At 35.9% G+C, this 15740-nt stretch overlaps 1 protein-coding gene and 1 long non-coding RNA gene across 2 annotated transcripts in view; one reads left to right on the top strand and one right to left on the bottom strand.

Annotated features, from left to right (window-relative positions):
* Nucleotides 1-15740, top strand: part of LOC128921495 (uncharacterized) — a 56544-nt gene that overhangs the window by 16640 nt on the left and 24164 nt on the right. The gene's annotated exons all lie outside the window — the stretch shown is intronic.
* Nucleotides 5904-7313, bottom strand: LOC105211610 (uncharacterized). Its single transcript, XM_011183129.3, has one exon. It carries the CDS (start codon nucleotides 7170-7172, stop codon nucleotides 6033-6035), a length of 1140 nt encoding a protein of 379 aa, XP_011181431.2. The 5' UTR covers nucleotides 7173-7313; the 3' UTR covers nucleotides 5904-6032.

The raw sequence follows: 15740 nt of genomic DNA, 5'->3' as shown, positions 1-15740 counted from the left end.
CACAAAATGGCGAAAACCGAAAACACATAAAGCTATGGAAATTTGGTATGAAGGATCGCACTATGAAGGGGCATATTTCGATGTAATTTTTTTGAGGAAGTGGGCGTGGCCCCGCCCCCTACTAAGTTTTTTATACATAACTCGCAAACAAATAGAGCTATATAAACCAAACTTTCTGCAGTCGTTTTTTTTAGTCACTTCCTAATGTAGTCCAAAAATAAAAAAAATCGGATCATAACCACGCCCACCTCCCATACAAAAGTTAGGTTGAAAATTACTAAAAGTGGGTTAACTCAGTAACCAAAAACGTCAGAAACACTAAATTTCACATAAGAAATGGCAGATGAAAGCTGCACTCAGAGTTTTTTACAAAATGGAAAATGGGCGTGGCATCGCCCACTTATGAGTCAAAAACCATATCTCAGGAACTACTCGACCGATTTCAATGAAACTTGGTTTGTAATAGTTTCCTTACATCCCAATGATATGTTGTGAAAATAGGCCAAATCGCTTCACAACCACGCCTACTTTTTATATACCAGAACTTTGAAGACGATCTGAATCGTTTACTTTACAATATATAAAGTAAGCCCTAGTGAAGATATCGGTGCAGAACTTTGCACAAATCCTATGTTTAGCTTGGCAGCCCCATTCTAAAAATCGCCGAAATCGGACCATAGGTTTTTAAGGCCCCATATATAGAACACGAGGACCTCGGTGCTTCTAACCTAATATTATGGTTTCCAACTTTCAATGGACTTTATACAATATATATGACGAATATGTGGGTCAAATTGTGTATTATATAATATAAATAAAGTTAAATATATAAATTGCGAGAGTATAAAATGTTCGGTTACACCCGAACTTAGCCCTTCCTTACTTGTTTCTTAATTCAATGGTGTATAAAATTCCAATTTTTGCAATAATTTTGGCCTTAAATTGTGTATAAAACAAAAAAAAAAAAACAATTTAAACAACCGTCGGATTGAAATGAAAAGAGTCGATTTTTTTTTAATTCTAAATATATGTAACTCCTTAATGCACAGCAATGTGGCAGTAAACGACGTATTTATAAATTCATTAAAATCTACTAATCATAGCCTTTAATATTTCACCTTCAATAAACGTAATTATTTTCCATTATTTCTATTGAATTATTACAGTGGATATACGCTACACAAAAAGGGATGTACATTTCCATGTATTTCACTGTGTCTGGGCAAATTAGCTCAGTGTATTATAAGTACATATGTATGTATAATAAATACCTATAAGTGTAAAAAGAAATATTTAAGGGATGAGTTGGGATTCGCAGACGTATGTAGCTAGCTCCGCCGCATCCGCTTGTGCGTTGGTGTTTTCAAGATTTTCGACAAAATGTTAAATTACAACGCTCATTAGTGTAATAAACGTAAAACTCGTCTCACGCATACTGAAGGCGTCCGTGCGTGGTGCCTTCGTGTGTTATTATGTGCTTGAGTGTAGTTCTAACGGTAATTTGGTTAAAATTACCGCAGCCATTTTTCATTGCAACTTGCGTTTATTATACTCAAGTCAATACATGTAAGTACGCCTTCTTACCGCCTGCCGCGTCTGTCTTGCCTTGCGCAGACAACCTTTCCAAATTTACGCTTGCCTACACCGATTTCTCACTCAGCTCTATTTTTCACTTGCAGTCAAGCAAAACTAAAAAAGAGAAAAGTTATGGTTGCGGGTGAAATTTTTAAGTGTCGCACTTTTGAACTAAATTCAATTGTGCCTTCCGCCGGCTACATTGGTTTCTATGAGCACAGTGCATTCGTTCTTTTTTCTGTATGAGCATGTGTATTATGGATGTGTGAATCTACTTCCATAATTTTTGTGCGTACACGATGACAAATTACAGTTCATTTTTCAGAACTGTGAGGTTTTCAATGCTCTTGGTGGAGGCTTAGAATCTAAGCTGGATTATGGCACATTACGCTTTAAACCAACTTTATACTCTTAAATTCATGCAATATACAGGGTAGATCAAAATCCGTTTATATTTGAATTTGGTAGTTTTTCTCGGTGTGATGTGGTTGTGATGGGTGTGAAATGTTTTTAGCAGCAGGTGATAGTTGAAGAAGTTCGATGAGACATATAAGACAACATAGAAAGCAAAGTTTTCATTTGTTGTTCATTGCATTTATAATTAAGGGAACGCTCTATCGAGGAAATTCAGTTTTTTATAAAACAACGGAGAGCTTTATAATAACAATACACACGACACAGTAGATGACCTAAGATTTAGAAAATGGGATCACTTCTTATGTAACTTCATAATAAGTAAACTGTTTTTAACTCAGTTATCATTCGCATCAAAAGGCTTTTGCTGTACCCGAAATCACACGGCTAGCATCTTTCAAGCGGAGGTACTGGGCCTAGAAAAGGCCTACGAAGCTCTAGCCTACTAGAATCGATCAGGAGAGAGCACAATTCACAATTTGAACCATTAGTTGAGAACAGATGGAAATATACAACCAAATGCAAACTAAACATATATGATCAAAATATGAGAAGAAGGTCCAAGAAAAGTATTTTCAGACTTATAGCTACTACAACGGGGCATTTGCCATTTGGAGAATATGTGCTGAAAATGGGTATGGCCTATAAGGACATTTGCCGCGGCTGTAAACTAGAATAATTATCCACTTTACCTGAATACCCAGCCTATTGCAGATCCGACATAGAATACTTCAACCTACTATTGGCATGTCGAACATAAGTACCTTCATCGAAAGCACAAAATGGATTGAACAAAAAGATGAAACGTGATATCAGTATTATATAGCTCTATGATCCTAATAAATTCTATATATTCGACTTAAAGCCCACGGGAATAATAAAAATCATTAAATTCATTTGTAAACCGATCTCGTCATGAAACTATAGTAAATGTAAGTTAAATGTTCACTTAATTTTTCTAAAACATCTTCCATAGCGACCAACATATAGCGTACAAAACCAAAATAAAGTGTGAACATATAGCGTTTACCAATAAGGATGACGTGATTTTGACAACATGCCATATCAACATGTTCGGTACATCGCTTGGAAATTGATCAAGAAGCCAACAACGATTTTTATCTCAAAATCATCTTCTCAGAAGAGAGTCATTTCGTATACCTCGTATAATAACTTCATTACCGTCTATATACATTTTAAATTTTTTGCTAAATGTATTTCACATTGAATCTATCGCTAACAGCGATAAGAGTAATGGTTATTCCGGTGTTGCTTTCGTACTCCGCTCCTAGTATGGGTCGGATGATTATACCAATATAAACTGAACAGTCGGCTTCAGATTGGCTATTTTCATAAGTAGTTTAACTTATTTTTCATAAATCGCTTTTGCTTTTCGCAAATTTATTGATTTATGTATATTGCCATCATATACATATATATTATGAGTACATAGGTATATGTACATACTTAATGGATTACAAGTGCCTAACATAGGGGATATTTACACACAAATTTAGTCAACCGGTCAGTTGCTTGGGGGAACAATAAGCTTATTAGCTCACCAACAGCTGCTACCGAGCGGAGGTTGGCGTTTGTTGACTTCATGATTAGAAAGCTGTAAGGCAATGTTGTGTTTTAAAATCCTTGAGGATTGTAAATTTTCATTTATTATGAGTGTAAATAACCGAAAGGTTAATAAATGCAGAGACTGCACAAGAGCACTTTGCAATGGTCAACGCGCACGGACAACAACGGCGCTAACATGTCTACACACACACATGAATACACACGTATGTACATAATGTAATTTACAATATGTTTTTGCTAAATTTTATGCTTGACATGGCTTTAGGGCAATTCTCTGCCGCCGGTGCCACCTATGAGACGCAATGGAGCGTGGCAGATTTTCCAATAATATATTTGTATATGCAGTATAAACACATATGTTTACGTGTACTTGTGCTTAAGGGGCCTGTCTTTATTTATTATTTTCTGCCTTCATTAGATCCTTTGACTGCGTTCAGTTATTTTTGCGATTATTAGTGCTTACTTGCTTATACAATAAATATCACATGGCGTACTTTTGCGTCTACAAAAATATAGTTTATCATAAATAGCATACCCGTAAACTAATACGAGTTACCTTTCCATTTCTCAGTTAAATTTTTTGAAGCATTTACAATAATTTATAGTCGAGGAATGTAGAATATAACCGATATATGTGGAAGAAGGCGCCGTATTTTTGAAAAACCTGTAATTAGATATATGTGATCTAGGGGAAGTTATGAGCCGATTTTAACCATTTTTGGTACAGAGATACACTATTAGAAGAAAACAATTGTTTCTGAATTACATTAAAGTCTCTGAGAGATTTACCGATATTTTCAGTGAAAAATTACACTTAGGCACTGAGTTCTCCTGTTCGATATCTGGGGCCTTGAAAAGTTATCGTCCGATTTCGACAAGCTATGTCACAGCTCAAGTATAGTGTAAAGTTTTATTATTTGCCTTTCCATGGGCCTGGCAGTGGGCCATTTTCAATAACAACCCTCTTACGGTCCCAAGGAACATATGTACCAAGTTTCGTCTAGATATCTTAATTTTTTTCTAGTTAGCTATTTGGACTCTAATTCGTCTCGTCATCCTGATCATTTTGATATGTATAACCCTATATCTAACTCGTTTAGTTTAATGACGTACAAACAACCGTTAACCGTTATATTCTATTACTTTGTGCGAGAGTATAATTAACCAAATGTTTGAGAGCCGGGCAAAAGTATTAATTGGTAATCCGACCTGACCCGAGAGAAAAGAATCGATACACATCACCTTTGCATCGATTTTAAAGCTGTCTTCGATAGCACAAAAAGAAACTGCCTCTATGTCTCAATGTCGCAATTATGTGGTTGACGTGGGATAAGCCGTCCGATACCAAACGAGGTTTCAGGAAGTGTGATTTCTTTACCCTGATGCTGGAGAAAATAATAAGAGCCGCAGAGCTAAATAGACAAGTGAAAAGTAATGTCTTCTCCCGACGAACCAAAAACCAACCTCTACAACTCTTCAATCGCTCATTACCCCTTCTGCAGAAGAGTGACAGATGCCAACATCCGATGAGACGATGAGACGACATTAGGAGTTGAGTTGTATGAGTTATACGACGACAGTGATATAAAAAGAGAGTGATTACGCGGGCGAGGTCCTGTTGTGCGAATGGACGAAAATTCTCCAGCTTTGAAAGTGATATATGCACTACCGCAGCAGAGGAAGAGGATGACCTCCACTCGGTTGGAAAGACCGTGTGGGGAGCCACCTGTTCCGCTCGGTATTTCTAATTGGCGTCCAATTGCAAGAAGAAGAAAATAATGGCGTGCTCTTACTGATTCGGCTATTAGGAGGTGAGTTTCAAAGTGAATATCTATCTTCATTTTTTAAGGGTTTGATTGTTATAAAGTTATGCCTGGCGAAATTATCTCTGTCAGCTCGTTTCCAACTTGAATTTCAATATAATTGTCTTCGGTAGAGACTACATATCAATTAAAAAATATATTTAAAACAAGTACAGGTAATCTTTTTTTAATTCAGTAAGTTACTAGTAGTATATTATACTCGAGAAACAATTTTATTGTTTTCTGAGAAAGGGGTGTGGTGTTAAGAACTGTCGTCTTATGAGAACTGTCCGTATGGGGGAAGGAAATATTAATTATATACTAATATGATAATTTTGCCACTGATTACCTTAAATTTTTGTTTGGCAATTTTCATTATTTCTTTCGAAGTATATGCTTGTCATATTAAAAATAATTAATTGTATATCTGAATCAAAAATATTACAGTGAGTCTCTAATCTTGATATTATGGCACTATGGCAATAACTTGTTCGGTTTAGTTTTTAATAAGTACATCTACGCATTAAGGTATAGTGAAATGTGTCCATAAGTGGGCGAGTTTATTCCAGCTCAAAAACATAAAAATATATACCACATATGAATAATTTTTGACATACACGTACATATCTCTTGGTTATCATTTGTTCAAAATGTTTATGCCTTGCGATAGTAAACGCCGTTAGTACCCTGGAATACCTCAAAGTGATCGGATTGTTTGTAGCATGACTTGCTCATTTCCCTGTTTATTTTGGCTTCCTCTGTTCTTTCGTTTATGATTTTGAGTCGCTCCAATAATTCTTTTTCCTTTTGTTTTTCCAGACATGGACCGGTGCGGCTACAAGCATTGGCAATTTTCCGCTTTTTAACGTCTGTAATCTCGGCACTGCGTTGGGGTGCAATTAGGATCGGTCGGCTTGTGCAGGTAAGCTTGCCTGTACATGATAGGCATGTTGTGGTTGTTCCTGAGAATTTCATGTTGCTGCCGCATCTTTCTTTCTTCTTTAGCATATTGCAAACTTCATTGATTTTTTCCATTTCGGTCTGAATGTACTTCTTAAGCGTTGGCAAAACCAGCTTATACATTTTTCCGTCCATCATACTCTGCAGCTCTTCCATTGCAGTTTGGAAGGAATTTTTCTCCAGAACAATTAGATGACTGAATTTGTCGATGTCTAACGCGATTGTATCTATGTATGACAAACGCTTACACTTCTCGGCTAAGAGACGTTGATAATCCAACAATTGCACATGTAATTCCTCTATGCGTTTCCTCATGTTCATAATTGGGCCGATGACGGGCTCCTCAACAAGCCGCTTGACTTTAGTTATGAAGTCATAATTCTCCAAAAGGTTGCAGTATATGTCAGTCTCAGTTTCGGCGTTGGTACAGTACCACTCACAAGGTCCGCAATACTTGAACCAATCATTTGTGGAGTACATGCTGTTGTCTTTATTATTGCACGCTCGTATTTCCTCCAAATGTTCGTTCAATTGATTTTCAACATTCTCTTGATGTGTCCGCAAATGTGTCAGTTCTTCCATTTTATGCGAGAGCAGTTCCACTTTATCGCTGTTGAATGGGAGGAGCGCTATATTACTCTTACGTAAAATTGATTGTAAACATGCCGCCTCCTGACCTTCTAATTCCACCCTTTCGTGTTGACAATCGAGCTTCTTGAGCAGTATGTCGAAGAGGCAGTGCAATATCGTGATATTGAGTTTACCAATTTTTGGTGCGCCCAGCGCCATTTGCAGCATCTCCTTCAAAGTCACTTCAATATGCGTTGTAGTCATTGTGATCCTAGTGCAAAACGTATAAATATACTCAGATTAACGCCCATGCGTGACGTATGTACACACAAATATTTCTTAATTGAAATTCAATTAATTGTTTTGCCACATTACTCAGAGAAATATAGTGAAAAAGTGGATGTCAACTTGAAAAATTCTTCTTCTTCTTCACATTACTCAGAGAAATATAGTGAAAAAGTGGATGTCAACTTGAAAAATTCTTCTTCTTCTGGGTATAAGTTCTTTACCGTTACACCCTAATATAGAAATGTCCTTAAAAAACTGTTAATAAGCCCATTTTCATTTTTTATTCTAAGAAGTACAGATGTAGCAGATGATGGGGAAGATATGGACAAATGAGATTTTCCTTAAATGTTTATAATAAACAAAAAAAGTGTAACTACTTTCGAAATAGCGCCCAAACAGAGGACTGTGATAAACTGATAAAGGCAGTGCGAACTTCAAAGGCCAAGAACACCCAACTTATTGCATTTAATATACATATATATATGTATCTCTTGATGAAGTCATATTATATCACCGAACTTAATGAAAACAGACAAAATCAGTCTATAACCATACCTAAATTCGTTGATAAGAATGATATGGAAGGTGTCGTCCGTACCGCCAACTGAAGGCAAGTGAAAACGAAACCAAATATGTAATAATAGTTATATTTGTAATTCAATGGTTCTTGAGTTTAAATTGCCGAGTTTAATGATCGGTCATTAAATCTTTTTTATCTGTCGATAAATTATGTTTTAATCGAAAAGAAACAAGTATGGAAAGGCTAAGTTCATGTTCAACCTAACATTTTATACTCTCGCAATTAATTGAAATAGTTTCATTAGGATAACATACAATTTGATCCATATATTCAGCATAAAGTCTAATTCAACCGCTGTTCCAACAAGATGGAAATGGACTAACTTTTTATACTCTCACAACAAAAGTTGCTAAAGAGAGTATTATAGTATTATACATAACGGTTGTTTGTAAGTCCTAAAACTAAACGAGTTAGATATAGGGTTATATATACCAAAGTGATCAGGGTGACGAGTAAAGTTCAAATCCGGATGTCTGTCTGTTCGTCCGTCCGTCTGTCCGTCCGTGCAAGCTGTAACTTGTGTAACAATTGAGATATCTTAATGAATCTTGGAACACGTGTTCCTTGGCACCATAAGAAGGTTAAGTTCGAAGATGGGCGGAATCGGACCACTGCCACGCCCACAAAATGGCGATAACCAAAAACACATAAAGAGCTATAACTAAGCCATAAAATTTGGAACATAGGATCGCATTAGGGAGGGGCACATTTGAATGTATTTTTTTTGGAAAAGTGGGCGTGACCCTGCCCCCAAATATGTTTTTTGTATATATCTTGCAAACCAATAAAGCTATATTACCCAAACTTTCTGCAGTCGTTTCTTTTAGCCGTTTCCTTATGTATGTATGTATGTGATTGGCGTTGCAACCGTTTAGCCGGTTATAGCCGAATCGACGATAGTGCGCCACATGTCTCTCTCCTTCGCAGTTCGGCGCCAGTTGGAGATCCCAAGTGTAACCAGGTCGCTCTCCACCTGGTCCCTCCAACGGAGTGGAGGCCTTCCCCTTCCTCGGCTTCCTCCGGCGGGTACTGCATCGAACACTTTCAGGGCTGGAGTGTTTTCGTCCATTCGGACAACATGACCTAGCCAGCGTAGCCGCTGTCTTTTTATTCGCTGAACTATGTCAATGTCGTCGTATAACTCGTACAGCTCATCGTTCCATCGTCTGCGGTATTCGCCGTTGCCAATGTTCTGAGGACCATAAATCTTGTGCAAAATTTTCCTCTCGAAAACTCCTAGTGTCGTCTCATCTGATGTTGACATCGTCCAAGCTTCTGCACCGTAAAGCAGGACGGGAATGATAAGCGACTTGTAGAGCTTGATTTTGGTTCGTCGAGAGAGGACTTTACTGTTCAATTGCCTACTCAGTCCAAAGTAGCACCTGTTGGCAAGAGTTATTCTGCGCTGGATTTCGAGGCTGACATTGTTCGTGTTGTTGATGCTGGTTCCCAGGTATACGAATTACCGTTTCCTTATACAGTCCAAAAATGAAAGAAATCGGATAATAACCACGCCCACCTCCCATACAAAGGTTAGGTTGAAAATGACTAAAAGTGCGTTAACTCACTAACGAGAAACGTCAGAAGCACAAAATTTCTGCACTCAGATCTTTTTACAAAATGGAAAATGGGCGTGGCATCGCCCACTTATGGGTCAAAAACCATATCTCAGGAACTACTCGTCAGATTTCAATGAAATTCGGTATATAATATTTTATTGACACCCTGATAACATGTGTGGAAAATGGATGAAATCGGTTCACAACCACGACTACTTTCTTTATAACTCAATTTTGAATTCCATCTAAATCCTTCACTTTATAATACATACATTAGGAACCAATGTTGATAGCGAATAAAACTTTACACAAATACAGTGCCACTGATCATAGGCATCACTTGTGAAAAAATTGTCGAAAACGGACTATAACTTTTTAAGGCCCCAGATATCGAACATGTTGAACTCAGCGCCTAAGGTTAAATTTTAACCGAAAATATGGGTAAATCTCTCAGCTAATTTAATGTAATTCAGAGGAAATTGTTTTCTTCCAATAGTGTGTCTCTATTCCAAAAATTATTAAAATCGGGTCACAACATGTATTGGTTAATATGTGATATATCTTAGCAAAATTGAGTGAGCGTATAGTATTGGATATAGTGTCCCTTGCTGGTGAAATTGAATGAAATCGGTTCAGGAATTTCCTCAGCCCTCATACACTATATAGGACGATTTTCGTTATTCTATTAAACTTTGTGACGAATTTATAGGTAAATTTGTGTGTTATCTTAATAAAATTTCTTCAATAAATTGCGAGAGTATAAAATGTTCGGTTGCACCCGAACTTAGCCTTTCCTTACTTGTTGATACTAGGAACATTTTCAGATAAGGCGATCCCTTATCTCTCAACCTATTCAACTTCTGCATGGAGAGTATATTATGCAGAGCAGAGTAGTTATTTTATTATCGTGCCCAGCTGAATGTGAATAGTGTCTAGTGGTTGCGCTGACTTGGTCATGTTCTAAGTATGGATAAAGACACTCTAGCGAAAAAGGTATTTAAAAAAGATGTAGAGATAGATTATTTATTTTCGTGACCGTATTGTAGATATCTCAATACTCAATCTATTAAACAGATGATGAATAGCTTTGATGCAGAGTTAATTAATCAGTCAAGCAATCAGCACCAGCTAATCAACACGAGTATATTTATTTCTATTCACCATTGAAGCAAGTTTTGTAAGAACTTGTTGTTGCCATCCATTTCTCAGTTATGTGAATCGAAAACATTTTATGGTGCCACAGTTAAAATATAAATTTGTGCTGCTGGTGACAATTATTTCGTGTGCTTCTTGCTGTCGGCCGCATAGATAAACTCAGACATTTTTCTATTGACAATTTATCTCAACAAGTCTTGTTTTCTTCGCATTTTCACACCGTCATTGTGTGATATTTTTGGGGAATTTGGTTTACACACATTTTCTCGGTTATAATTTTCTCATTTATCTTTATCTTCAATGTTCATGTATTAATTAATTTTATTATATGAATGTGTGTATTCAGATAAATGGGTGTCATATTTCAATACTTGAAACGAAGCAAAACTTATTGAATGTTTGATGTGTGATGGTTGAATGTGCGAACTAATGAGATTCAAGGTTAGGCAATAACACTACTTTGAGGTACATACGAGTAGAGGGCCATGAGTGCAATTAAATAGAAATAGTTTATTCCTAACAGTGAATTGCTTATTTTTTTTTTTTTTTTTGCTAGGCTTTCGAATATACAAAGATTTTAGAGTCAACATAGTGATAATCAACAGATCTATGACCACCTTATTCTATGCTTCCAAAGTGTGGGTAATGAGTTATGTAAAATTGTATGATATTATTTTATTAATGTAAATGGTTTTAAATTTACGCAAATAATTTTATGATATGTTGAAAGTTCATTCAATTCTTATGCAGCAGTAGTAAATCATTTTTCATATATCACCGAATATTGCCTTGGACTTAGAGAGGAGTCCTATGAGAAAAATCAATTGTAACCCTGATAATGTGGACCACAGACTAGGAACGAGTTGGTCATACGTTGAGTTTTGGTCTTTTAGCGGTGGATGTAATGATCTCGCGTGAACTTAGTAAGCATTGGATAATAATGAACACTTATGCGGCTAGGTGATCTTTAGGACACTGTGCATTGTAATACTTTTGGCAAACTGGACGAATTGGCTGAAATTGATACTAGTCACGTCAACAAACTTGTGATAAGCTCTAAGCGCTTCGTCGATTAATGTGCTATTTCAAACCATTTCGAATAAAATATACTGTTGGTTCTTACATTCATTCCCGCAAACACTTTAATTCATGTGCGAATAATTTCTTTAAAGCACTCTTCGTGTCGTTTTCACTATTGACATCGAGAATCTTTTAGAGCCATGTAAAATTTATCTTTGCTGCCAATATCCCCACAAAGCTCTCTCACGCAACCACCATGTCGTTTGTTTTGATTTCCTGCCGCTTTATGCGTTTTAAATTCCGCTCACAATTCACGCAAGCGTCATAAAGCCTTTGAAACCAGAGAAATATTAGCACAAAGAAAAAAATAGAAAAATAAAAACGCAATGAATGAACGCAAAGTCTTCTACATGCACGGACAACAACAATAAAGTGTAAAAACATCTATCTTTTGGCTCAACTCTTTCGTACGTGTATTTATTTGCTTGACAAGGTAAATTTACACGCGGTTACAGGTTTGAGCTATTAAATCCTTTTAGGAAGTCATAAAACGCACATCGACGCAAATCGGCACGTGAACGTGATAACATAACTTTGATGTCTTGCATTATGGCATTCACGCAATGAGTGAGCGTGTAGTTAAAGTAGAACAGGAGTTTTTATCATTTCTATTATATATGCTAGTTTTATTATATTTAAATTATATTAAATTAGGAATTTGATAGAGATTACATCAACGTCATCTTGATTTTGGGTGCAACATTTGAGCAAGGTCTAAGTTTGGGTGTAACGGAACAGTTTACACTTCATCAATTTATTTGTATAATTTTATTAAGATAACACACAATTCGTTCCATAGATTCGGCATAAAGTCCACTAGAATAAAGAAAGTCATTATATATAGTATGTGGAGTCTGAGATAATTCCTGGACTAATTTCACAAATTTTCACCACCAAGGTATACTATATCCAAGACTATACGATCGCTTAATTTTGCTAAAATATCTCAAATATTCGGGAATATTATTACCACTTTGAAAAACCTATAATTAGGTATATGGGAGCCGATTTCACTCTTTTTCTGTACAGAGACATACTATTAGAAAAAATAAGAATTTCTCTGAATAACATTAAATTATCTGAGAGATTTACTGATATTTTCGGTATAAAATTACCATTAAGCACTGCGTTCTTCCCGTACGATATCTGGGCCTTGAACTTTGATGGTCTGATTTCGACAATATTTTTACATTTTTGTTAGTGATCTAATGTGAAAAACTTAATTTAATTCATTAAAAAAAAAAAAACAAATTTAATGCACTATTCTAATATATAAAAAAATATTTCAAATGATATAAGTGCCGCAAATTATTCTCTCAAAAATGCTGAAATACAGGAAATTCACATGAAAGTGTCGTAAACATAGCATAAAGTTTTAATAAACGCACAGAGTTGCTTTCATAAATCTGTGTGAGGGGTATGTGTTGTTGTTGTGTGCGTATGGGTAAAATACATTTGAACATCAAAATCAAATGGTTGAGTTGGCGTTATGGCATAGATCACTGCGACACTTGCTACATGCGTGCACGCTTGCTGTGTGCATTTGCATAAGTATAAAAATACAAAAACGTATACGTGAATATCCACACAAAATCTCCCCACGAAGGCTATGTGTGCTTAAACGGGACTTATACAATATGAGTGTTTCTAGTTGAACATAAAAGAGACTCACGTGTCATTTTGAATTTTAAATTCGAAGCAGCATGCAGCTATTGTGGCAGCAGTGGCTAAGCGCCTTTAAGTATGCCAAGGATGTGTGTTAGTATCCTGATTGATTTATATTACGAATCTTAAACTAACCGTGACTTACAAAATGGTGAAATAGCAAACATTTATTGGAAGTAAGTGTGATCTAAAGTATTAGAAAAACAATTTGATTTTAGACAATGTTGTAATATTTAAACTTACTCCCTAGCATGAAGATATATCTATATATATATATATTTCATGTCACGTTGCTGGTCCGGGATTGGGGCCTAAACTACTGAATCGATTTTAATAAAATTTTACACGCGTCTGCAGTTTGGCTCAACTTAAAAGATAGGATAGTTTATATTTCAAATTTTAGTCGCAATGTCCATGCGTCTGTCCATTCGGACAAGCGACAATGTGAATTGAAATCCAGATATCTTAATAAAACTACACGTTACAATTAGCAATATGAGATTGTATTGTAGATAGGCAAAACCGTACAAATTCAAAAAATAATAAAAAACAACTAAGGAAGCGCTAAGTTAGGTTGTTACCGAACATTTTATACTCTCGCATTATTATTATTCAATATTATATAATAGACAATTTGACCCACATATTCACATATATATATATGGTATAAAGAACATGGAAAGTTGGAAACCTTAATATTAGGTTAAAAGCACCGAGGTCCTCATGCTCGATATATGGGGCCTATGATCCGATTTCCGCGATTTTTAGAAAGGGGCTGCCACACTATAAATGCAGTATTTATGCACAGTTCTGTTCCGATATCTTCACTAGTGCTTACTTTATATCATGTAAAGTAAACGATTCAGATCGACTTGGCCTATTTTTATACTCCAGAATCACCCATAAATAAAAGAGTTAGATATGGGGTTATATATATATATAAATGATCAGTATGACGAGTGGATTTGAAATCCGGATGTCTCTCCGTCCGTCTGTCCGTGCAAGCGATAACTTGAGTAAAAATTAAGATATCTTAATGAAACTTGGTACACATATTCCTTGGCACCCTGAGGGGTTTGCTTTCGAAAATGGGCAAAATCGGTCCACTGCCACACCCACAAAATGGCGGAAACCGAAAACCTATACAGTGTAAAACTAAGCCATAAATAAAGATATCAAAACAAAATTGGGAACATAGGATCGCATTAGGGAGGGGCACATTTGAATGTAATTTTTTTTGGAAAAGTGGGCGTGATCCCGCCCCCAAATAGGTTTCATGTATCTTGCAAACCAAAAAAACTATATAAACCAAACTTTCTGCAGTCGTTTCTTTTAGCCATTTTCTTATACAGTCCAAAAATGAAAGAAATCGGATAATAACCAAGCCCACCTTCCATACAAAGGTTAGGTTGAAAACTACTAGAAGTGGGTTAACTCAATAACGAAAAACGTAAGATACACTAAATATCACACAAGAAATGACAGATGGAAGCTGTACTCAGATTTTTTTACAAAATGTAAAATGGGCGTGGCGTCGCCTACTTATGGGTCAAAAACCAAATCTCAAGAACTACTCGATCGATTTCAATGAAATTCGGTATATAAACTTTCTTGACACCCTGATGACACGGGTGGAATATGAGCTAAGTCGGTTTACAACCACGCCTACTTCCTATATAACTCAGTTTTGAATCCGTCTGATTCGTTCACTTTATAATGTATACATAAGGAACCGAAAAAGATATCGGAATAAAACTTTACACAAATACTGTATTTGAGCTGTGACATAACTTGTGGAAAAATTGTCAAAATCGGACAATGACTTTTCAAGGCCCCTGATATAGAACATGAAGAACTCGGTGCCTAAGAATAATTTTTCACCGAAAATATAGGTAAATCTCTCAGATATTTTAATGTAATTCATTCCCTCTGAATTTTTTTCTTATCACATTTTGTGTATGTACCAAAAGTGGTTAAAATCGGGTCATAAATTCCCCCAGATCCCATATACCTAATTATAGATAATATAAAATTAAGTGGGTGTATAGTCTTCGATATATTATATCTTGGTGGTGAAAACGGTTCAGGAATAACCTCAGTCCCCATATACTATTTATGATGATTTTCGTTATTCTATTGAACTTTAATCAGAATATATGGGTCGAATTGTGTTATCTTTATAAAATTACATCAATAAATTGCGAGAGTATAAAATGTTCGATTGCACCCGAACATAGCCTTTCCTTACTTGTTACAACATATCATTGATATTGGTCGAGTAGTTTCGGAGTTATGGTTTTTGACCCATAAGTGGGCGGGGCCACATCCACTTAAAATTTTGTATACCAATTTATGTAGAGCCTTTCTGTACCTTCTTTATAATGAAATATAAGGTTTCTGGTGTTTTCCCTTACTGAATTAAAGCATTTTTAGTCGTTTTCAACATAACCTTTGTATGGGAGGTGGGCGTGGTTATAATCCGATATTCTCTATTTTTGGACTATA

Source organism: Zeugodacus cucurbitae, chromosome 4 (assembly GCF_028554725.1).
Source record: "Zeugodacus cucurbitae isolate PBARC_wt_2022May chromosome 4, idZeuCucr1.2, whole genome shotgun sequence".
Lineage (NCBI taxonomy): Eukaryota > Metazoa > Arthropoda > Insecta > Diptera > Tephritidae > Zeugodacus > Zeugodacus cucurbitae.
Note: the sequence above shows the minus strand (reverse complement) of the source record. Positions and strands in the feature narration are given on the sequence as shown.

What these genes read in the sequence shown, in the direction of transcription:
- LOC105211610 (XM_011183129.3), bottom strand. Translation starts at nt 7,172, where the DNA reads ATGACTACAACGCATATTGAAGTGACTTTGAAGGAGATGCTGCAAATG.